General features: G+C 47.4%; 1 protein-coding gene across 11 annotated transcripts; it reads right to left on the reverse strand.

Moving 5' to 3' along the window:
- Positions 1-366: 366 nt before the first annotated feature.
- Positions 367-23,528, reverse strand: parp14rs3 (poly(ADP-ribose) polymerase family member 14-related sequence 3). 11 transcript variants are annotated; one of them, XM_073913394.1, is made up of 26 exons: positions 23,298-23,528; positions 22,191-22,330; positions 20,578-20,620; positions 20,329-20,481; positions 18,666-18,902; positions 16,934-17,170; positions 14,520-16,540; positions 13,778-13,826; positions 13,573-13,677; positions 13,355-13,417; positions 13,017-13,193; positions 12,371-12,534; positions 12,263-12,293; positions 12,062-12,166; positions 11,914-11,976; positions 10,154-10,330; positions 7,372-7,544; positions 7,192-7,258; positions 6,975-7,091; positions 6,786-6,848; positions 6,519-6,698; positions 6,271-6,444; positions 4,687-5,295; positions 2,525-2,679; positions 1,376-1,550; positions 367-893 (listed from the first exon to the last, which is right to left on the reverse strand). In XM_073913394.1, exons 1-26 carry the CDS (start codon positions 23,467-23,469, stop codon positions 598-600), a joined length of 5,946 nt encoding a protein of 1,981 aa, XP_073769495.1. In that variant the 5' UTR covers positions 23,470-23,528; the 3' UTR covers positions 367-597. The 11 variants fall into 11 exon arrangements, 9 of the variants coding, with proteins under 9 accessions (XP_073769495.1, XP_073769494.1, XP_073769498.1 ...); XM_073913393.1 differs by having other exon boundaries at positions 6,975-7,094; XM_073913397.1 differs by having other exon boundaries at positions 6,975-7,094; positions 20,578-21,244; positions 21,486-22,330.
- Positions 23,529-23,533: the final 5 nt, after the last annotated feature.

Consider the following 23,533-nt stretch of genomic DNA (forward strand, 5'->3'; position numbering starts at 1 on the left):
TTTATTCATCAGAGCGTGTTCATCTGTACAGTAATGTAATCTGAGCCAGCGCTAAAGCAAAAGCGTCATGTGAAATGTGTTTAGTGCATCCACACACACTTCATTAGGGTTTACAATCTGTGTGCCATTAAATGGTTTTTGAAGAGTCCACATGACGAACAAATCATTTAACTGAATCTTCTTAGTGAATCAGTCGAGTGAGTCGTCTGCATGATTCGCCTGCGAGCTGATATAATCACATCATCATCATCATCAGTAAATGAGCATCATGAAGCGTCAGAGCCCGCAGCATCTGCAGATATCAGCAGATCAATATATCCACACCTCAACACTACAGTGATGATCAATAATCCAGAACAACACCTGAAGAGTTTATGAATCTTTATTTAACAGACCTGAGATGACAATATTAATCATTTTTAATGAGTCGGTTTATCAAACGTTATCTAAACACAGCAGCATCTGAGTCACATCAGCGGACGGGATCAATATCCACCCACTGTAAAGGCACTGCTCAGTTCACACATTATTATACATGTATATCTTTAATTAAAGGGTCAGTTCACCCAGAAAATCAACATTTACTCTCAACTTTGTCTATATGGACTTGAATGTGATGAGGTATTCAGGATAGGCTCCGGCGTCGCAGAACACCACGAATATGAAGGGTTTCTGCAGGCTGTCGACGGCGCAGTCGTGGAGTCCGGCCTGCGGGTCTGTGGCGTCCAGCGGCTCTGGCTCCTTCATGCCCGCGCGGCTCTTACACATCGCACCCGTCACCACCCGTGCCCGATACACACACCGCAGCCCCGACCCGTCCACACTCGAGTACTGGTCCTGACATGAGTACCAGGCGTCCCGGGCGAAGTATGTGCCGTCCCCGTGAGCCACAGCTGCCAACACACACACACACACACACACACACACACACCTGTCAGCCAATAGAAACAAACTCAACAGCACATAATATTAGACTAGATGTTCTTCAAGACACTAGTGTTCAGCTTACAGTGACATGTAAAGGCTTCACTAGGGTAATTAGGGTAAAGTTAGGGTAATTAGGCAAGTCATTGTATAACAGTGGTTTGTTCTGGAGACAATCCAACACTAATATTGCTGAAGGGGTGAATAATATTGAGCTTAACATGACTTTAACACTATTAAACACTGCTTTTATTCTATATTCTAGCCCAAATAAAACACATCAGACTTTCTCCAGAAGAACAGATATAAGAGGAAACACTGAGAACAACTGCTGAATCTGCTCATCATCTGGGAAACACTGGAAAGCAGAATTGACAGGAGTGTGAATAGTTCTGACTCCTGCTGCAGGAGTGGAGCAGATGTGAACACACACATCAGACGTGTAACGCACCGTTCCTCCCGCAGAAGCTGCGGTTGAAGCCGTTCTTGTTGATCTTGTGGCTGATCTCTCTGGTGGTGCCGTGGTAAAGCAGACGCTCGTTGCTCTGGGTGGGGTATTTCTTATCCACGGCCTGCTTCAGCACGCTGTATCTCTGCCACTGAGACTGACTCTGAACCCTGTCAATCTGACACACACACACACACACACACACACACACACACACACACACACACACACACACACACACACACACACACACACACACACACACACACACACAGATCATCAATACAGCGGTCCGCCATCACAGCAGCGGGGCTCTTCATCAGGACTGCTCGTATTCAGAACATGTCGGTTCATGATCAGTGAAGCTGTACTGCTCTGTGCCGTATCTACAGAACCCAGAGACCTGCACACCGCACATAAGGGGATGTGTGTTTCACAAGCTCTATTCCAGACACTGAAATCAGGGAATCTGACCTGTTGTTCAGTTAAAGAGCCGCTATTCTGCATTATAAAGGGTCATCTTTGGGTTTGGGGGTCTCCAGAAACAGTCATGAAAAAGCTCTGTCATGGTCTTATAATCTGCATTTACTTTCTCCTCATTATCCCAGCGACTCCCATATGATTCATTCAGTGATTTATTTTCCCAAACCCCTCCTCAGCGCGAAGCTAATCTAGCGGTGATTGAACCGAAAACCCAGTCTGTTGCGATTCGAGACAGAGTGAAATGCCCAGCAGGGCTTATCACGGGAGTCTCCCGTATTTCAGACCCATCTGCCGCCACCCTCCCATATTGTTACTTATCCCAGAAAACTCCCTTAATTTTAACCACTCCCCCCCAATACTCAGCATTTTGGTACAGTCTGTGAACCCCCCGGGTTGCCAACATTGGTATAGGATCACAGCAGCTGCCCGAACATGCTTCATGGCAGTAACTAACAACCCAGTACACAGCAGCCGGTTCTCAACAGTGTTAGTCAGACACCTCACCCAAACCCAATACACACATAATTACACGTCAACAGCCCATCATCCATATCAAACCCATGGACAGAGCGTCAATCCCAGTAGAGGAACCTGAGCGCTCCTGCTCTGATCCCAGCACAGCTGAACTCTGCATCAGGGGATCAGATCTGTCAGTCTGGAGCGGTTTACCTGCTGCACCTGTACAGGACGCACGCCGGGGTGCTTGCTGGACCGCACGAACTCTGCCTCTATCCTCTGATATTCCTCTGAATGGCTCTGCAGGGTGACCACTGCCCAATCACGCCCGTCCATTTTGCTCCATGTTGGAGGAGGATGAATGATGGCTGAGGAACAGACGAGCAGAGATACTGATCAACTGCAGCGAGGTGAAGCACACACACACACACACGCGCACACGCACACACACACACACACACACACACACACACACACACACACACACACACACGGTACTGTCCATCACACACAGCGCTGCTAAAGACACATGATTATGCTGGAGACCGGTGAGCACTGACAGTACAGTGGGAAACACAAACATTAGAGGTGGATGGTTCCAGGTTTCCAGCACTCCTCAGCATCTCTTCTGTTGTGTTCAGCAGAATCAGGAGCGTCTGACTGAATGCCAGAGCGTTTACTGTAGGCTGAACTGCCCCGTCTGGAGATCTGTGAGTCTGCACATCATCTATAGCGAGTGTCTATAGACTGATTTCACGCGGCCGCCATTTTCAAAAGTGAAATCGAGGCTGCGGTGGGAAGAAACCCGGAGATATCATTGGGAGTTACATAGGAATGTTGTGTAGCTGGCTGTATATCTTATCAGCGAAGAGAAAGTGACACAATTTTATCATTTCACCGCCTTCCGGGTGACCCGTAGGTCTGTTCTGAATGAATGGTGAATATAATAAGGGATGTCAGAGCTCATTTTCAGCTAAGTTAAGGGAAATGGCACTAGTTAGCTAACGTTTTCTTTCCTAAACACACATTTTAGATGCTATTCATCAAACTCGAGTTAATAAACTGATTCTTTCACTATATGAGACTGTCACGATACTGAATTAAAAGAAAAAACAGCAATTTCCCGCGAACATTAAGGCACTGTTGATGGCTTTCTTAAAACAGCTCTGATTTGCTATTGTGGTCACGTGTTCAACAGAAATGATTGTGATTGGCCGAGAAGGTCATCAGTTCACCGCTGTTTACCGAGCACATACACAACACAGACAGAGGAGCGATCTGCTTGTTGATTCGACAAAACTTCAAGGCAAGGCTGCTTCGCGCTCCAGTCTCCGTGTATCTGTGTTTGCACTGGGTGAAGAGCAGTAAGCTGAGCGCAAACCAAACACAGAGACACGGATACTGAAACGCTCAGCAACCGTGAAGATCAGTCGAGTCATCCGCGCTCAGCGGCGCTTCCATGTTAGCGGGAAACAACCGGGTTTAAAACTCCAGTACCGGGACGACACTATTAAAGACAACACGAGGGTGTGCTGCAGAGGACTGCAGTGATTATCACTCACCGGGTTACACAGGCTGAAGCAGGAAAGCTCCTCACGGCGTTTAACAAGTGCCATGAGCTGAAGCCCAGGAGGACACTTGAGCGCATCACTGAGATTGTGATGTTTGATGCTAAATTGCTTTTAAATGTTTAAAATAAACTTACTGAATAATATTAAAGTGATGGTTACACCATTTCTGCATTTTGAAATCTCAGCAGCAGCTGGAGGTTTATAGTACACGGCATGTTACTGCAATGTTTACAGTGCTGGTCCTATACTCCCGGGTTTCTTCCCACCGCAGCCTCGCTTTGGTTCTTTAAAATGGCGGCAGCGTGAAATAAGCGTATAGCGCTGCTGTCCACGTCTGCTCTGAGGTGACGCCGCTGTTTGTGATTGTTCGCCCTCTAGTGGTGAATCTCCCGTCTGCAGCCTGTGTTTACTGATCATCTGCCTGATCATGTGTGCAGCAGCAACACACGAGCGCTGGGATGAGGATGATGAGCATTCACACACACACCTCTGAGTTTACACGCTGGATGCTGAGTGTTTGTGTGCGCGCAAGTGTGTTGAAGTGTGAGAGTGTGCGTAAATGTGTGTGTATGTGCATGTGTGTTAATGTGTGTGTGTGTACTTGCAAGTGCTTTTGTGAGTGTGTGTCTGTGTGTATGTCTGTGTCTGTCTGTGTGTGTGTGTGTATGTGTGTGTGTGTTTGTCTGTCTGTGTGTGTGTGTTTGTCTGTGTGTCTGTCTGTGTGTGTATGTGTGTGTGTGTTTGTGTCTGTGTGTGTGTGTGTGTGTGTCGTGAGCTCCACCTCTGCTCTGATGTTTCTCATACCCGTGTCCGAGTCCCCCCGCAGACTCCTCCTGACCCTGGTGGTCTCCTGTGCGCTGCAGCGGAGCTCCATGCAGCTGAAGTCCACCGTGAACATCTCTCCGTCCTGCTGGAACTGGAAGCTCTTCTGCTGGCGGTGGAAGGCCAGCTCCATGTCGTAGCTGACGGAGGGATCCAGCGGCGTCCAGCGTTCTCCTGTGAGCTTCTCCCAGCTCAGAATGTCCCGCAGCCGCTGCACCGCCGCCCCGCGCGCCGCCCGCTCCTGCGCCTCCTGCAGCAGCAGGCTGATCTTCAGCGCGGCCTCCAGCACCTCCTCCCTCCTGCCCGACACCGTCAGCTGCTCCAGACTCTCCATCTGCACTCTGACCTGCCCGGCCCGGCTCAGCTTCACCACGGCCTCGGCGTCACTCTCCGTCAGGTCTGCGATGTGTCTGGACTGAAGATCTTTGCTCTCGCTCTCCTCCGACAGCAGGTCATCCAGCAGACTCTTCACCTCCGCCAGCTGTGTTCTGGACGTCCCGTACACCTCCATCTCCATCACAGGGAACGACACCGCAGCCGATTCCCTCGCTAGACACAGAGCCGGCAGCGGTTTGACCTTGACCTGACCTGCTGCTCACAGTATACAGGTTCATTAGCACTCATCATGCAGACACACTCCGATACAGAGCTACATCAGCGTTTCTCAATCCCGGGTCGGTTCAGTGCCTCACTCCACTGCTCTGCACGGTCATGCTTCTCTTCTCTGATTACACCATCATCATTATTATTTCCAGGTTAGGCCATTATTGTCTAGTAAAGTCTTGACATGACTTGTTCAAGCCAGGCTCATTCTGAAAGTGTCGCCCCGTGGACGTTTCTGAAAACTGCGAAATATGTCGCGGGAGGTATGTATTTTGGCAGTTTTGTTTTCGCATATCCGTGAGAGGCCGTCTGATTTTTGCCAAGTTTTCGAGTTTCACCACATTCTCACCCTGTTGTCTTACCTGATTGTCTTCCCAGACTGGAACCAGGATTGTGGTCGTTGTTGTGGTCAGCTTCTCTCTGCGTCTCAAGTCCGCCGACGTACCACAACGAGCTAACTGGACAGAGTGGGTGCGGCGGGAAAGCCCTCCACATGGAGGTAAGTGGTCAGCCGTTAATCGCGAAAAGGAACGACGTCATACCACCCCGTATCGTCCGCTTACAAATGAAATGCAGCCATACGTACCTCCGGCTACACAATTCGCGGTCTCCAGAAATGTCCCCGGGACAACGCTTTCAGAATGAGCCTGGGTAGGACGTGTTTTGAGTCAGACATAAGCAAAATTTTGACTTGACACTCGCTTGACGAATGTTCAAATAAAGACTCTACTTGAGTTGGACCTGACATGGACCGCAAGAATTCAAACGTCTATAACTGTAAGATTCGTTGACTTTACATGGTAATTCCGGAGATCACTCATCAGTTGGCTGAGGTGCCTCCACAGTCGATCACCTTCATTTGTCTGGATCAGGTGTGTTTAATTAGCGAGACGTGTGAGGTAGTTAGTGTACGGCGGCTCGAGGGCCGGGATTGAGAAACATTGTTCCTGCAGTGAAACGCACCTGACACCATCATCCTCCTGCAGCTCCTCACGGCCTTCTGGAAGTCGGGCAGCAGTTTCGGCTGGAAGATCACGATGTGGACACGGTTCAGATGTTTGGGCGAGTCCTTCACGAAGTCAGCCAGAGCTGTGGTCATTGCGTCAGCGACTGCGGCTGCGGGCAGATGTCCAGCTCCTGAGGGACAGTCAGTGGGTCAGCACCGTCTTCATCTGCGACACTGATGTGTGTTTCTGCACAGATGAACTCACCTGTTCCCAGAGCCGGGAACGAGACCGACCGGATGTGGTTCTCCTCACAGGTCTTCAGCACTTTAGCCATGGAGCTGCGGATGCCCGTCCTGCTGGTCTGTCCAACCATGTGGACGATGTGTGTGCAGTTGGTCAGGTTTCCAGCTCTGGTCAGGACCACACCGTCCTCAGGCTGAGGCGCTGCACATTCACACAGACATGCAGGAATAATTCAGAGTGAGCTTCCACATGAACACACACACTAATGACAGCAGACCGACGGTTTACCTTTGGCTTTACACTCCTTGACCACTGTTGGTCCAGATGCTTTGAGAATCGCACCTGAGACACCTGTGCAGGAGGACACACACTCACTTCAGCAGGAGCAGAACATTCATCATGGATAAACAGAAGCTCAGTTGTGCTGAGCAGAGTCTGCAGTGGTGTAATGAACAGAGTCTACAACACATGAATGACCTGAGCTGAGGTTGAGGCTTGTGTTGGTGCTGTTGACCACGGCCTCCACCTTCACCTTGGTGATGTCTCCACAGGACACCCTGATGGTCAGCGGGCCCAGAAACACCTCCACTGCCTCTGCTGATCAAACGCCAACACTTAAAGGGCATCTGTCATCAATATGTTGATATTTGGAAGCAGTTTGGACAGACGTGTGTGTAGTATAACACTGCATTACCGTCAGCTTCTGGATCAGATGAGGAGCTGCAGTCCTCTTCATCTTCATTGTCTTCATCTCTGCTGGTCTAGTTGTGTGTGTGTGTGTGTTGTTGTCGGTGTGCAAAGAAATCAACACTGTGAGTTGCTGGATGTTTAAGAGGTTCAGAAGTGGTTAATGTTAAGTGTGTGTGTCCTCTACCTCTGTGTTTGCTCTCCAGGTTTTAAGGCCATTCAGGAACTCCTGCAAGATGTTGTCGCGGTCGATCACGATGTAGATGAGCTTGACCACCGATGAGGTGCTTTTAGTCAGGTGATCCGCAAAGCCCTGCAGCATCGCAGTGGCCGCATCTACAGGCTGAACACCTCCACCTCCTGGAGAAACACACACACGCACACACACGCACACACACACACACATTGGTATTTGTGGTTTATGAGGACTCTCCATCAGTGTAATGTACTTTAAACAGTAAAAACACTGATTATATGGCCCTCTCCTGAACCAACCCTCACAGCACACCTAATACTGAATCTGAAAGGCCTGATTAAGGATGATTTTTAAGTGTTTTGAATTATAAGGCTCCTACATGGACTGCCACCTTCTCATGGTGTAGGAGTTTGAGTCCCTGAGAGATGGTAAGAGCTATGTTGTCAGGGCCTAATGCCGCTGGTAGGGTCTCCCAAGGCAAAAAGGTCTTACATGACAGGTCAGACTAAGTGTGGTTAAAATACCCCTTATGAGTGCTATGATGTGCTTATCACAGTTTGTCCATAAACAAACACCATGTCTGAGCATAAGGGTGCACATGGCACCAGGACACCTCATGGCGGAGGTTGATGATCGACTTTGTGGTCATGTCATCTGATCTCCAACCATATGTCTTGGACACTCGAGTAAGTAGAGGGCCAGAGCTCTCAATTGATCTCCACCTGGTGGTGAGTTGGATCCACTGGCAGGGGAGGAAGCCAGACAGACCTGGCAGGCCCAAACATATTGTGAGGGTCCTCTGGGAACATATGGCTGAACCAGATGTCGGAGGGATGGGCCTCAAAGAGATTCTGGGGCCCCAGGAGGGGAAAGCAGTTCCACACCAGCACTGTTTACAGTAGAATTGGGGAGCTGCTGACCTGGACGGGGGATATTTTCAGACAGTGGAAGAAATACTTTGAACATCTCCTCAATATCACTAATATACCTTCCATTGAGGAAACAGAGATAGGTGATGCAGGGGTGGACTCACCCGTCACCCAGGCTGAATTCCCTGATGTTAAAATAAGACAGGTTTGTAAGCTCCACAGTGGCAGAGCTGCGGTGGGTGGAGGAGATACACACTGTGTTCCTCAGGTCTTGGGATGTTTTGGGGCTGTCTTGGCTGACATGTCTCTACAATATCGCATGGAGATCATGGATAGTACCTCTGTACTGGGCAACTAGGGTGATGGTTCTCTTTTTTAAGAAGAGGGAATGGAGGCTGTGTTTCTAACTATGGGCAGGGCGGGCGCGTCCACAGAGGCGATCTAGGCGGCCACCTAGGGCGGCAGAATACAGAGGGCGGCGTCCCCAACACAACCCTCACCTCTCCGCCCCTCAGTTATATCCGCGTCTAGGGCGGCGTCCGAGACACTACCCTCACGACCCGCGCCCTCAGTTATATCCATGTCTAGGGCGGCAAAATATAGAGGGCGGCGGCCTCGACACCCCCCCTCGCTTTCACTTTAGGGTTGAGGGCGGCATAACCATCCTTTGCCTAAAGCGGCAGTTCAGCTTGCTCCGGCCCTGACTATGGGGGATCACACTCCTCAGCCTCGCTGGAAGAGTCTATGCCAGGGTACTGGGGAGGATCCGGTCAAACAATACAGGAGGAACAATGCAGATTTAATCCAGCCTGTGGAACACTGGACCAGCTCTAAGCCCTCACCAGGGTGCTTGAGGGTTCATGGGAGTATGTTAAATCAGTCCACCAGTGTTTCGTGGACTAAAAGAAGGCACTCGACCGTGTCCCTAGTGGCATTCTGTGAGGAGTGCTCTGGTATGGGGTCAGAGTCATTCTGTTAAGGGCTGTCTGTTTGAGTTTGCATTGCTGCAATGTCAGACCTGAACCTTAAACATGATGGAATGGTTTGCTGCTGAGTGTGATGTGGCTGGGATGAAAATCAGCACCTTCCAGTCCGGGGCCAAGGTGCTCCACCAGAGAAAGGTGTCTTTCAGGTTGGAGGAGAGTCCTTAACTCAGGTGGAGGAGTTCAAGTATATTGAGGGTTTTATTCATGAGGGAAGGAAGAATGGAATGTGACACTGACAGGCAGATTGCTGCAGGAGTAATACAGTCGATGTACCGGTCCGTCTTCATTCCTACTCTCACCTTTGGGAAAGGGCTCGAAAAGAAACGAAAGATCTCAGATACAAGCAGCTGAAATGGCAGGGCACACCCTTATAGATAGGGTGAAGAGCTCTGTAACCCAGGAGGAGCTCAGAGTAGAGCTGCTGCTTCCCCACATCCCGAGCAGCAGCTGAGGGGCTCAGCCATCTGATTCAGACGCCTCCTGGACGCCTACCTAGGGAGATGTTCCAGGATTGTCCAACTAGGAGGAGTCCTCGGGGAGATCCAGGACACGCTGGAGGGACTATGTCTCTCAGCTTGCCTGGGAAAGCATCTGGATCCCCCTGGAGAACGCGTCTAGGAGAGGGAAGTCTGCTGAGCTCTGCTCTGATGAGACTGCTGCCCCCGCAACCCATCCCCAGATAAGCAGAAGAAAATGAATGAATGAATTACAAAGACACAAGACACGTCCTCATAAACTACCTGAATGTAGTAATAGCAGAATCCTGCCCATGACATCATTTCTGTCATCACACACACACACACACACACACACACACACACACACACACACACACACACACACACACACACACACACACACACACACACACACACACACACACACACACACACACACACACACAGATGTGCTGTGTACCAGTGCCAATGGCCGGAAAGGAGACGGTGGTGATCTGCTTCTCCTCGCAGCGCTCCAGAACCTTCCTCACGCGTGTCCGGCTCTCTGCGGCAGAGTGTGGGCCGAGCATGTGGAGGATCAGGTCACAGTGCAGGAGTCCAGCGGCAGTCACTGCGGCGTCATCACCCTGCAGAGGGCCTGGACACACACACACACACACACACACACACACACACACACACACACACATCATCTATTCATAAATACTGAATGAATGAATGCATTTATACAGTGCTGCACTGTAACATCCTGTCATAACAACACACAACACAACAAGACACATTTAGAAACATTTAAACACCAGCCGCTGCACTGTCAACCAAAAGGTAAAGGCTTTTACTCTACTGCATACATATTAAAGCTCTTTAAAGATGCCATGTACTGCATTAGCTCAATAAGGTAAAATGATCTGATGTCTACATAGCAGGTACATGGCTTCAGTAGGCTAAAAACCCACAGCATGATGTATGCTGAACAAGCAAAGGGAATAGAAGCCGAGTTAAATCTCCTTAATCTATTAGGTGAAGGTTTATTTAACCTACATGAAGTAAGCCAGCTCTCTAATAAAAGCCCATCAGAGTAACGCTAACTTCTTTGTCTCATGAGACTTGTTATAATTAGTCTAAATCATAATTGAACTTGACAAAAGAGACTGAGAGAGATGCTTTGTGTTGTGCTTTTAAGCTGTGATATCAGCGAAAACACAGTCAGTAATATCAGCCTGTGCATGAACAGATGACAGCTGAGCTGAGTGACATGATTCAGCATCTACATGTAAAACATGCACATCAATTTCACTATAAACATGATATATATTAGCAAAAGACACCGTTAAACACACTGTTCACCTCTTCAGGGTGGAGCTGAATGAATGTAGAATCCGTATATCCTGCATTTTGTGTCTCAAACGCCTGTCTGTACAACGTGAGTCTGAACAAGTCTGCAGTTTTTGCAGAGTAACACATAGTAAACACTCTGAGCCTTGTATTTTCAAAATAAAAGCCCCGCATGCATGGTAAGTTAAATATAAGCTTATTAAATTTAGCTCTTATGAGTATAGGATCACTGTTGTCTCACTGGGAAATGTTGTGGTTTATTAAACACCGCCTGAGCTGTGAATCCCAGAGCTGCCTATCAGTCTGTGTTCTCCTGATAATGTGGATGGTCATCACGTCTGGATGAACAACCTAAAGTACTTGATGCAAATGATGAGGGCGTGGCCTGTGAGTCATGCAGCAACAGTCTGCTGTGTGTTCTGATTGGCCTGTTGTGTTGTAACTAATTTACATGAGAACAGGGAAACCATGGTGTATGAGGCTCACAGTGTGGCCATCTCCATACACTGATCTCTGTATATGATTATATTTATAATATATATATTATATAGTAAATATTTGCATATAATTAAGAGTTGTTTTTCTTCATTTCTGCTGTCACACCATAGGCTGTTTCTAAGGTATAGTTCAGTAAAATCTAAACATTTCAAATAAAGTTACTGAGCCCCGCTATTTCCTCCTTCATCAGTATATGACCATTTGTATACAAATATAAAACATAATCTTTGAAAATGGAAATTAAATATCATTAAAAGTGTTTGTTGTGTATCTGTCCGCCACCCTTACATGAACTGTCTTGTTGTCCTGTTCACTACTGTTAGAGTAAATAAAGCTGGCGGGTGGACGGTCGCTCTCTGGTTATTAATGTAGTTTATTATTGTTTACCGTGTTTTCGACACTCCTGCTCCACAGACGCTCCTGCTGCTTTAAATATGGCACCTGAAACACCTGAAACAGATCTCCAGGTGAGTCCCGCCGTGTGTTTGCTGTAATAAATGGCTTATTTTAGAGTAAATGTGGGTGAATTGTGGACCTCCTCTCCGACTCATGTCTCTGTTGGTGGTGTTGACGATTCCTCGCACGCTTTCAGTCGTGATGCTGCCCTTCCTCACCTCGATTGTGGTATTTCTGATTTTGACTAGACAGAAACAGAGCATGTAGTACGTGAATATTGATGGCTTATTTGGAACAGCAGAGGGCTGTTAGTGATGAATAAGCATGAAAATGTCCAGACCTTGATTCTCGGGCATCTTGCCGTGTGTGGGCTGCAAATAAACAAGTGCATTTCATTTTAGAACAGTAAAAAGGCCATTAGAGAGGTTGTGGTCGGGTCACTATTAACCTGGTTCCACTCTTTAAAGCAGTGGCGAAAGGCCTGGAAGGTGTCCTGCTGCAGGGCCAGCACAGTGATTCTGCTGAGGGTGGAGGAGTTGGGCTCCGTCAGGTGTGTCTGCAGCGCCGTCAGCATCGCCCGCATCGAGTCTCTGGGGCTGAAGCCTCCGCGCCCTGCAGAACACCACATTACTGACTCTGTCAAAACTATCGAGTTACCAATCAGTACTGACATGTCCAATACATCCATTCCCATTTCAACAGAGATGACTGTGATTGGCCATGAGGGTCATCAGTTCACCGCACTTCACAGAGTGCTAACGCAGATAGACACACACACACACACACACACACACACTGGAACATTTTAAAGCCATGAAGATTAGTGGATTCATCAGCGGATCGCTTGTATGTCAGCTCATAAACAGAGCAGCTGATCTTCATAGCTTAATAACGCTCCAGTGCCGCTGTGTCTGAGTCTGCACTTGCTGAAGAGCGGTGAACTGATGACCTTTACGGCCAATCAATCACTGCTGTTGAGCATGTGAACACAACGGCCAGTCAACGGCCTATAAGAATGCGCTCAACAATGATCAAACCGATACTTTGGACAACACTAGTGTGTGAGTGTGAGTGTCAGTGTGTTAATGTCGTGCCTGTTCCGATAGCAGGAATAGCGAGACTCGTGGCCTGTTTCTCCTCACAGAGGTTCAGGATTTTCCCCAGAGAGTGTGTGATGTCTGTGATGTTCTCCGGTCCAACCATCTGAGCAATGCTGCGGCACTGAAGATCTCCAGCAGAGGTCAGGAGCACACCACCTGCCGGTAGAGGAGCTGCACACACACACACACACACACACACACACACACACACACACACACACACACACACACACACACACACACACACACACACACACACATATGCAAAGGAGTAAAATCAGGATGTCAGAGCACAAGTATCTGAGTCAGATCATGACCCCAGTCAGAGATACCTCGCTTTTTACACTCGTCAACAACTGATCTCCCAGCAGCTTTGAGGATGGCTCCAGAAACACCTGTAAGGGAGTGGAGAGTCAGTGTGGAAATAAGACTGAACACACTCTGATACTCTGGTGTGGTGTGAGCATCGCTGTAAGTGTACTGCTGTTCTTCTGCATGTACAGTATTGTGAAGACGTGGCTCTGCTGATCATCAGTGCAGAAACACTCACCTGTGTTCAGATCTAGAGTCTTGTTGGTCGAGTTCACTATAACATCCGCCGCCTCTTTGGTGATGTCGCCCTTCTTGAGGAGTATCGGCACACCATTGATCAGCACTGAAGATGTTCCCAATCATGCCAACACACAAGTACACACTGATTATTGACCCCTTCCCCTTCAGAACTCACGATAGAGTGACACTGACGCATGCAGTACCTCTCCTGTCTGATCCGCGTCTACGCTTCACAGGCTGTAGAGGAAATCCCTGAAACACACATCAGCAATGAGGACTGAGAGCATCTGATTAATAAGACTCATAGTGTGTTTGTAGAGCTGATTTAGTCTCGTATTTCACTGAATCACTGATATTGCTCCTGTTCATTACTGTGCAGACGCTGTTATTCTGTGTTGGATAGAGATAATGGTTTGTTTCCACCGCATGCTGAGACTCAGTTCAGTTCAGTATGATGCACAATTATTTCAGTTTCACTGTCAGATGTTTGAATGGTTCCACAATTGTACTGTACCCCTTTCTGGGAGCCCTGTGTAAAGCTATCTAGCAGAACTTCACAGTACAGCACTAAAGGGCGAAGCGAGACAGTGACGACATGCAGTAATACATCACGGTCCACCTAAACCGTGTTGTCTTCTGACAGACACAAGCAGAGAAGAGCTGGATCTGCTGTGTTTCTGCCAGGGTTTATTCGGTTTACTAGTCTCGTTGATAATGGTATAACAGTGATATAACGGAATACTGAGCTAGTGTGTGTGATATATGAACAGCCCACACGGTAATCTTCATGCAGGATCGACTTCCCTGACTCTGACTGTACTGTTGGCAGTGTAAACACAAGCCTGATCAACGTGACCCGTATCGAACCAAACTGAACTGAACTGAACCCAAACGGTGGAAATGAAGCCATCAGAGAAATAAAGCAGTGTAAAACAGAATTCATACCAGCTCCTGGATCCGTGTGTTGAACTCCTCCAGCATCCTCTGGTCTGGAGCCACTATAGTGACGTTTCTAAGGTTTTTCAGGGGACTCTGAGAGATCTGCAGAACCGCGGCTCGGATCGCCATGCAGCTTTCTGTGACAGAAAACCCAAAGGTTCCACAGCCGACTGGCGGAAGGGCGATGGAGGAGCAGGAGTGTTCCTCTGCTTTCCGCAGACTGTTGCAGACGGCGGACTGAAGCCGCTGAGAGTCCTGAGGCTGACCCTTTTGCGGCAGCACAGCCAACAGCAGCATCCCGACACCGAGTCTCCCTGCGGAGCCGAGCAGCACGTCTCCAGGCTGAGGACTTTTCTGAGTTCCACACGTGTCTGCGATGGATTCACCCCTGAAGCGGAGAACAGCCTGAGCGACGGGGTCACTGAAGCCCAGCTTGCTGTCCAGCGGGCAGAGAAAGGCGTCGGCCGCGAGGTGCTGCAGGGCTCCTTCAGTGATGCTCAGACTCATGCGTTTGCCTATTCTGTGTGTGAAGCTCAGTGGCGGTGCCGAGGCCGCTGGGGGTTTCTGTGATAAGAACAATCCACAGCGTCTTTCCTGTGCCTTCGTCCTCACAGCGACCCGGTGTTTTTCCAGAATCTTTGCTTCTCCTGCTCTGCCATACTCGTGTTTCTCTACAATAATGGCCGCCAGCTGCTTCTGCACGACTTCGACAGCCTCCTGGATGTGCTGTTTGTCCGCCGTCACCTTAAGGCGAGGACCGTCTGCTGTTCTGTGGACGAGGACTGTGGCGCTGAGGCTCTGGAGCTCTGGGAGTTCAGACAGACGCAGACAGGCCTCCACAAACTCAGCCTCTCGCTCAGATCTCAGCAGGACGCTCTCGGTTGTGGGCTCCCGCTGCTCCAGGTAACGCTTTACCTTTCCTGCAGCCTCAGCGACGGCATTGGAGAATCCGCAGATGGTGATCTGTGTGTCTGCGGTCGTGATGCTGACGCCGGGAGAGCTCTGCTTCTGTAGACTCCCGAGGAAGCGTGTCCATTTCTCATCACACTGACCTGAGGACAGCTGGATAACCTGCTCCTCCAGAATCTGCCTGATTCTGTCCTCGGTGGCCTGCAGGTGTTTCTTCTCCAGCACGAGCCCCAGACCGTCCTTGCAGTCCAGCAGTCGGGCCGGGGTGTGTTTGGGCAGGAGTTCTCCCTCCAGCTGTCGGAGCTCCACCGATTGTGTGAAGTGTTGGAGAGCAGCAGAAAGCATGATCCGGTGCGTGATGAAGCTCTGCTGAGCCTGTCTGATGAGCGTCTGTGCTGAATCCACGCTCTCCTTCAGTCCTCGGAGGGAAACCGCCTGCTGCTCCTCATCATAGGACAGATCCACCTGTGGCAGATCCCCCCGCAGGTGCTCGCAGATGAGCTCAAACGTCTCTCTGTTGTCCAGCCGGATCTGCACCGTGTTTCTCTCCTGCTCCAGCTCTGCGGCTGCGTTCTCCACCAGCAGCCGGATCTGCTCTGAGAGGATCCTGACCTGGTCTTTTTCTCCAGCGATGGCGACTGCAGACCGGTTTTCACTGTATGAGAGTGCCGTATCGGCTGTCTTGCAGCGGCGGCAGGCATCCTCTGCTCTCCTCCAGACCTCCGTCTCCACGCTCAGCTCCGCGGTGTCAAATCGACTCAGGATGGCTTCTATTCCCCTGGAGGTGCGGGTCTTCCAGTAGGGGGCGATGTGCAGAGCCGCCAGTGTGTTTACACTAATGTTCATCTCCAGAGTTATCTCTCCGGCCGCCGCTCTGCTGTCCATCAGCACTTTAGCCTGCAGCCGCTCCGCTTTGCTCTCCAGCTGTTTGCGATTGCGCTCGTCACTCTCCCAGAAGCGCAGCAGGTCTTCGCTGACAGGAATCTTCAGCTTCGTGCTGATCTCCGTCAGATTCGGTTTTTCTCCAGTTAAAGCCTTTTGCAGACTCGAGTAGAACAGGTAAGCCTGAACATCTGTGCCGCTAACACTGTGCTTTTGTTCCACCACTGCATACGCATCTGATAAAACATGATCAGTTGTGTTGAGTCAGTGATGCAGACATGTACATTCATATGCAGAGCTTCATCTACAGAGATAGCAGAGGGATGCATTAAAGGTTTACTTCCACCAAAAATGAAATTCTGTCATTAGTTCCTCTCCATCACCCAGCTCCAACAACACTTTTGTGCGCCAGAAGAAATGTAAACTGGCGTTTTTGTGCCACGTCTTTAACATCAGGTGTGTTTACTAAAATCTATATGCACCCAAGTAAAGTGTTGTTAGAGCTTGGACTGACCACAGCTGAACCCTGAAGACACTCACGGACTGCTGCAGCTACATGTAATCGCTTTCATCACTGATGAGCTCGACTGAGGTATTGAGCTGAACTGAATCAACACCGGACTGCCTACCGTCAGCGTTAGTGAAGGTGAGGACGGCGCTGTTCCTCCTGTTGATCCAGATGAAGGCTTGCGTTTCTCCTCCGCCGCTCCTCTTCTTGTTGTTAAAGTAAAGTGTGAGAATGTCTTCGCTGAGCGGCTCCAGATCTCCACGAAGCAGGACCGAATCAGTCCGCTCCATCCGCGTCACCCCGATGTCTCGCCCTTGGAGCTGCTTCGATGTGCATTTCTTCATGAATGAGTTCACATCTGTCCATAAAACAGAGAGATTCATGTGTTCATTATCCACAATCATCAACTCTCAGCATTTACTCACAGGTCCCAAACCTGTGTGAGTTTCTTTCCTCTGTTGAACACAAAGGGAGATATTCTGAGATCAGTTACGTCTTTTCTCCAGCATCCATCTTCTTCTGTGTTCAACAGAAACGAGAAAATCAGGTTAGAATCATTTGAGTGTGAGTAAATTAGGAAATCAGCATCTTTTGAGGAACTGTGCCTTTAATGTCCCCAGCTGATCAGACTCTTAAAGCTGCTGTATGTCAGTGTTGGACTCTCAGATATTCTGCTGTCAACATGTGTGTTATGTGCCGGAGCAGCTGTCTGAGTTTTGCTCTCTTTAACCCGCCCAATGCCAGTTTAGCCAATTATATTCCAGCACCGGGTTGCCAGATGGTGGAAAACAGCGTATTTCATTCATTCAGTCAGGAAGACTCTCACAGTGTGCGTCTGTGACTGAAATGCGCCCTCTGGTGGACAGCAGCAGACTCTGAAATGAGCCGCAGATTCAGAGTTCCACATGAGGTTATTAATGAGCAAATAATATAAACATTAGGAGTGTGAACATTAGCTGAGCAGGTCACACTGTAACCCCGTGTCCTGACAGCACACTACATGATGAGATGCGCAGTGATGAGCAGTTTGACTGTTTGCAGAAATGTAAACACAGACATTCAGCAGCACAGAATAGAGCACTCACTGCACTCCAGCACACGCTGAGCTTTATCATCTAATGAACACACATTACAGCTCTTGAACATGAGTAAATGTAGATGCTGGATCACTCATATGTGTTGGTTTGCTCTGAGTCTCAGCTCTGAAGTTCAGTTTCAGACGCTTTATTGTATTCTGCAGATCTGAGCTGAACTCTCTGCTGCTGCTGTCAGTACTGTGGAAATTAATATCATGTTAAATGGCATTCAGACTCGCATTATAACACTGAATAAAGCACATGAGCTGAGCTGATCAGTGTCAGTGTTCTGTTGATCATCTGTGAGTAATAGAAGCCGTTTCTAAATTCGAGGTGTTGGCTAGGACAAAAACTCACGTTAATATGGGAATATTCCCTCTATCACGTGTCGTTGCTTTTAGTTAGAACACGGTTTAAATCAGCCTTAAGGCTTGATAGTTAAGCACGCTGCTGTTGGTGCTGTCAATCTGGCAACCTGCTCTTGCATCTGTTTTGAACCAGGAGTGCAATACCTAGTTCCACCACTGGTCATCAAACTGACACACTGCACCTTTAAAGCAAGCATTTCAGTAATGTTTTGCAGTTATTTCAGGTTTGGTTAGTGTGTTGGCAGATTCAGAAAACAAAATGATTAAGTTTAAAGACATGGAAGACAAGGACAGATAGCGAGTAGCAAGAAAAGCAGCGTCCCAGAACCGGAAGTTAAGCCAAACCCCAGAGCTGCAGAAACGGCGGCCGGCCAGCAGGGGGAGCTCTCTCTCTCTCTCTGGAACCCACCAATGTCCTGCCTGAAGCTGACCACGACCCGGCCCTCATCCAGCGGCTCCCAGCAGTGTGTGGTGGTTCTGCTGCAGCTGCCGATGAACACTGAGATCAGGTCACATTCGGTGGTGCCGTCAAACCCGCTCAGGATGAAGCGGCGCGGGTCCCAGGCCTCGGCCCGGTCAGATACGCTGTGCACGGCTACAGATAGACCAAACTGGTGCTCATCCCGGGACACAATCTCCTCCAGATCTGACAACAGGTTAATGTTCTGATGAAGCTGGATCACTGATTTTCTCTGTTGACTCTAATGATTCTTAGAAGCTGAATTTATAGGAGATACGACAGTTTCCTGAACCATGCTATAATACTGTATACACTACATTTTGTTAATGAATGCTCCAGCATACTGCATCATTACCTAGAGACAACTGATTATCTGTGATACATACTACATTACTTGGGATAAAGCAGATCCAGCAGGGTGTTCTCTGAGTAAAGGCTGACGGGTTCATCAGCAGCAGATGTGAAGCGCAGCACTGCTGTAGGAGACTGAAGAGTTTATTCTGAGAGAACAATCTATATACCTTATCCTGATTATTACACATATACTGGACACAACACAGAAACACTAGACACTGAACACTGATCTGAGCTCTAATAGTTTATTAACTCTTTAATTAAACACAACGCTGACAGAAACTAACACAGCTGATGGAGTATACACTAACCTGAGCATTATTCACACACTAGATGGCACCAAACAGTCAAAAACAGCAGTGTGACGGATGAGCTTATAAATATAGGTGTACTCACTGATGATTAGAATTACCTGAATTTCAGAATAAATTATCTTGAATTATAGTGAGTAACCAATCAGAATCCAGTATTCCAGTCAGCTGTGTAATATTGTAGTATAATATACTCTATATAGTATAGGGTCATCTGTTTATTTTACTATAGTTGTCATGTTACCATAGCGACTGTAGAATTACCGCAACAGATCAATTACAATAGTTGTCATGTTACCATAGCGACTGTAGAATCACCGCAACAGATCAATTACTATAGTTGTCATGTTACTATAGCGACTGTAGAATTACCGCAACAGATCAATTACTGTAGTTGTCATGTTACCATAGCGACTGTAGAATCACAGCAGCAGATCAATTACTATAGTTGTCATGTTACCATAGCGACTGTAGAATCACCGCAGCAGATCAATTACTATAGTTGTCATGTTACCATAGCGACTGTAGAATCACCGCAGCAGATCAATTACTATAGTTGTCATGTTACCATAGCGACTGTAGAATCACCGCAACAAATCAATTACTATAGTTGTCATGTTACCATAGCGACTGTAGAATCACCGCAACAAATCAATTACTATAGTTGTCATGTTACCATAGCGACTGTAGAATCACCGCAACAAATCAATTACTATAGTTAACATGTTACCATAGCGACTGTAGAATCACCGCAACAGATCAATTACTATAGTTGTCATGTTACCATAGCGACTGCAGAATCACGGCAGCAGATCAACTCCAGCACTGTACTCTAGCATGGTTCAGAAACACTACAGTATTACTCTACATCACTACAGTATGTCTTCATGTGGGCTTGCAGAAGCAGTGTGTTTGGCCTCCAGAGCGGCTGTGGTCTTAAATCATACCTGACTGACTGTAGAGCTTGAGGATCCAGCTGTTGTTTCCGTGTCTGGCGAGCTCGAAGTGTTCTGTAAACTGCTCAATATACATCTGCAGAGTTTCCTTATTGAGCGAGCGAGAGCTGGAGATCAGCACATCAGGAGTCTCACAGTCCCTGTCTGCATTGTGGACAAATGCACACGTGACCAACATGTGATGGGGAAGGTTCTGAACTCTGTGATTTGTGTTTAAGAGTAAAAGCCGCTCGGCCTGACCTGTATGATGCCTGACTGCTGTTTCCTCCTGTAGCGCAGAGACCTTTGTGCAGTTACAGGACAGTGTGTGAGTAAATGAACACTGACCACATTATAATCACATTTACTGAGTTACAAACACACGAGGATCCTCAGTTTCTCCATCTAAACACTTAAATCGAGATGCTAAATCACCAGAGCATCTAGTTTGCAGAGGACGTTTATTCTGGAGCTGCTCATCTGCTAATGTTCTCTGGAAATAGAGACGTTGCAGTGTGTTTGGGTTTTCCCCTCACCTCATCTGTAGAGGATTCTCTGGTCAACAGAAACTCTAGATCACATGTCGGTGTGATGCTCCATATCTTTATTAGACTGCTGCTGTCGCTGTTTTCTTGTAATGAACTTCTTTTTCCTTTGACTAATGTTTAATTTAATTCAATCCCTGTGTATTTATATAGCACTTTTCACAATGTAGATAGTGTCAGAGCTAGGCATGGGAAGATAACCGGTTTCAAGATATACTGCGGTTTGGAAAAGTCAAGGCTTTAAAACCTCCAAGGTTTTCTGTTATATTGTCTGTCTTTTTATTATTTATTTACATGTTTTTCACAACTATTTAATTTTGCTTTAAGGGCAACAGTACGTCCAGCAGAAGAGGAACCTGCTCCTCAAAAGCTACTGCTCCCAACTATTGTAAATGTTTCTTAAAGTAAACGATAGAGTGTTTAATATGGTCAGGTTGTTGTTTTTTTACCAAGACATTTTAGGGTGCTTTCACATCTAGACTTTTGTTTCAGAACCTGGTGCATTTCCCCAGTTTGGCTGGTTTGTTTGGCATATGTGAATCCAGCAATCGCGTTCAATCCCACGCTGAATCAATCCGTCCAAGATTGCCTGAATGAGGTGGTCTCTGCTCGATTGAAACGAACTCTAGAACAAATTGATTATAGTGCGAAAGCGATACGATCCAATGAACTAACGAACCAGGCTATATCACATTGTATTAAACATGCGTAATAGGCATATCTGGCTATATTAAGCGAGAATTACGAGCAGGGCAGGGTGTCATTCCTACCAGTAAATGTGCATCTCATGTGAAATGTGAAAGTGAAAGCATGCTGAACTATTACTGAGAGTCAGGATCATTGAGGGAACAGCAGTCTTGGTTTATCTGTTGTTATCTCTCTCTATAATGTAAAGCTCTGTATGAGAGAGTCCTGCCTCTGATTTATATCTGCCGATGATGTCTGAGAGTTTCATTATTCAAAATGAAAGTGCAGCTCTTCGTTTATATTGTCTTATTGCTCATCATCATAAATTATTTAATTTATTATTATTATTATTTGATTTATCATTTAATTTTGAAGCAGTAATCACAATACTGTGATACCGTGATCTTTCATCCAAGGTTATCATGCCGTCAGCATCTTATACAGGCCCATGCCTAGTCAAAGCAGCTTAATATAGTTGTAGTAAAGTCCAGATAATCTCAGATTTGGCCTGTTCAGTGAGCCGGTGTGGTGTGATTTACACATCTGCTTCTGTTGTTTGATCAGACACAGATGAGACGAGTTGAACCCTGAATAATGATACTGATGAGCAGCTCGTGAGTGGTGAGAGGTGGTGTGAGTGACCTTGTGCTGAAGGCTGTCCTCCGGTGTCTTCAGCTCTGCTGGTCTGTTCTTCTGCTCTGGAAGCTTCACCGTCAGCTCCACCTCTCCGTAACCTTTTAAAGTCACCGTATGGACTCTGGTGTCCAGCACCTTCTGCAGATCTGCAGCACAGGAGTGAGTCTGTCACACCGGATATAGCTTAAACAGCTGCGTTATATTCATGTATACGCTGTAATGTGAGGTTCATCTAAAGAGATAGCTTTAGCTCAATGCTGGGCTCATTTTTTAAATGGGCAGTTCAGCCCAAAGTGAAAAGTGACCCGCTGTTTACTCCTTTCAGTTCCTGTCGTCTGTAGAACACTAATGAAGAAACCTGGACCCGCTGACTGCCATAGGGAAAACACACAGCGCTGAAGCGAACAGTGAGCAGTTTCAGCATTCTTTAAAATATCTGCTTTGTGTTCTGCAGAAGTCAAACAGGGTGAGCACATTATGACTTCAGAGTTTTAGGGGAATTACCCATTTAATTTTAATGACATGTTGTGTTTTTGTCTCCATACACCATTTTGAGGGATGTAAACACATAGAGGTAAAGTTGGTTTTATATTCGGATATTCAGACTTTCTCTTTAATAAAGTAATTTCAGAAAAGTAATGTTTAATAATTCTAAACAGGGAATTCATATTAGCAGCAAATGACTATTAAAGTGCAACAATGTTCACAGTGAATTAGATACTGTTAATGTTGTCTAGAAGTCATACTTGCATGCTAATTCCATTCGAATATTCAAAGTAACATGGTAAACAATATAGAGACTGCTAAATGAACGAATGTGTGAATAAAACCAACTTTACCTCTATTGTAAACACAAGCGGTCCCAGACTCCCAGCCTGTTATCAATGTTTAATTTCTACAGCTTCACAGAAACCAGAATGAGCCACATGATGATCAGTATCGTTATGAGAGCTGTTTAACATTCAGTCATGATAGTGATTTGCCTCTTGCTACAGTTATGAAATAGTTTAATAACTACATGAGCAGGGAATGTTCATGGACCGGTGACATGCCCACAGTGAAATGGTCAGTATTTGACCCAGCGGCTGGGTTGAACAGTATGTCATATCTCACCCTCCTCTTGTAAATAATCCAGCAGAGCTTTCCGTCTGTCCTCCTCATGTTCTCGGAGATGCAGGATTTCTCCTCCTGACCTGCGCTTGTTTCTGAAGTAAAGCTCTAGTTTGGGCTTCAGTTTGTGGAAATCATCGGGCAGACCCTCCAGAAGCAGACTCCTGCCCTCCATCCTGCTCACCCTCCTCTACACACTGACGATGAAGACTCAAATCCCCCGAAAGATCCGCCTCATC

This window comes from Danio rerio, chromosome 9, assembly GCF_049306965.1.
Source record: "Danio rerio strain Tuebingen ecotype United States chromosome 9, GRCz12tu, whole genome shotgun sequence".
In the NCBI taxonomy this organism is placed as follows: domain Eukaryota; kingdom Metazoa; phylum Chordata; class Actinopteri; order Cypriniformes; family Danionidae; genus Danio; species Danio rerio.

Bases quoted from the DNA above. Each gene is read 5' to 3' on its own strand.
- parp14rs3 (XM_073913393.1), bottom strand. From the start codon at position 23,469: ATGGAGGGCAGGAGTCTGCTTCTGGAGGGTCTGCCCGATGATTTCCAC. The intron at 13,827-14,519 runs GTATGAATTCTG...TGTGTGTTTCAG, and splicing joins ACACACGGATCCAGGAGCTG to GGATTTCCTCTACAGCCTGT. The intron at 12,167-12,262 runs GTCTGGACATTT...GTTTCTGTCTAG, and splicing joins CAAGATGCCCGAGAATCAAG to TCAAAATCAGAAATACCACA.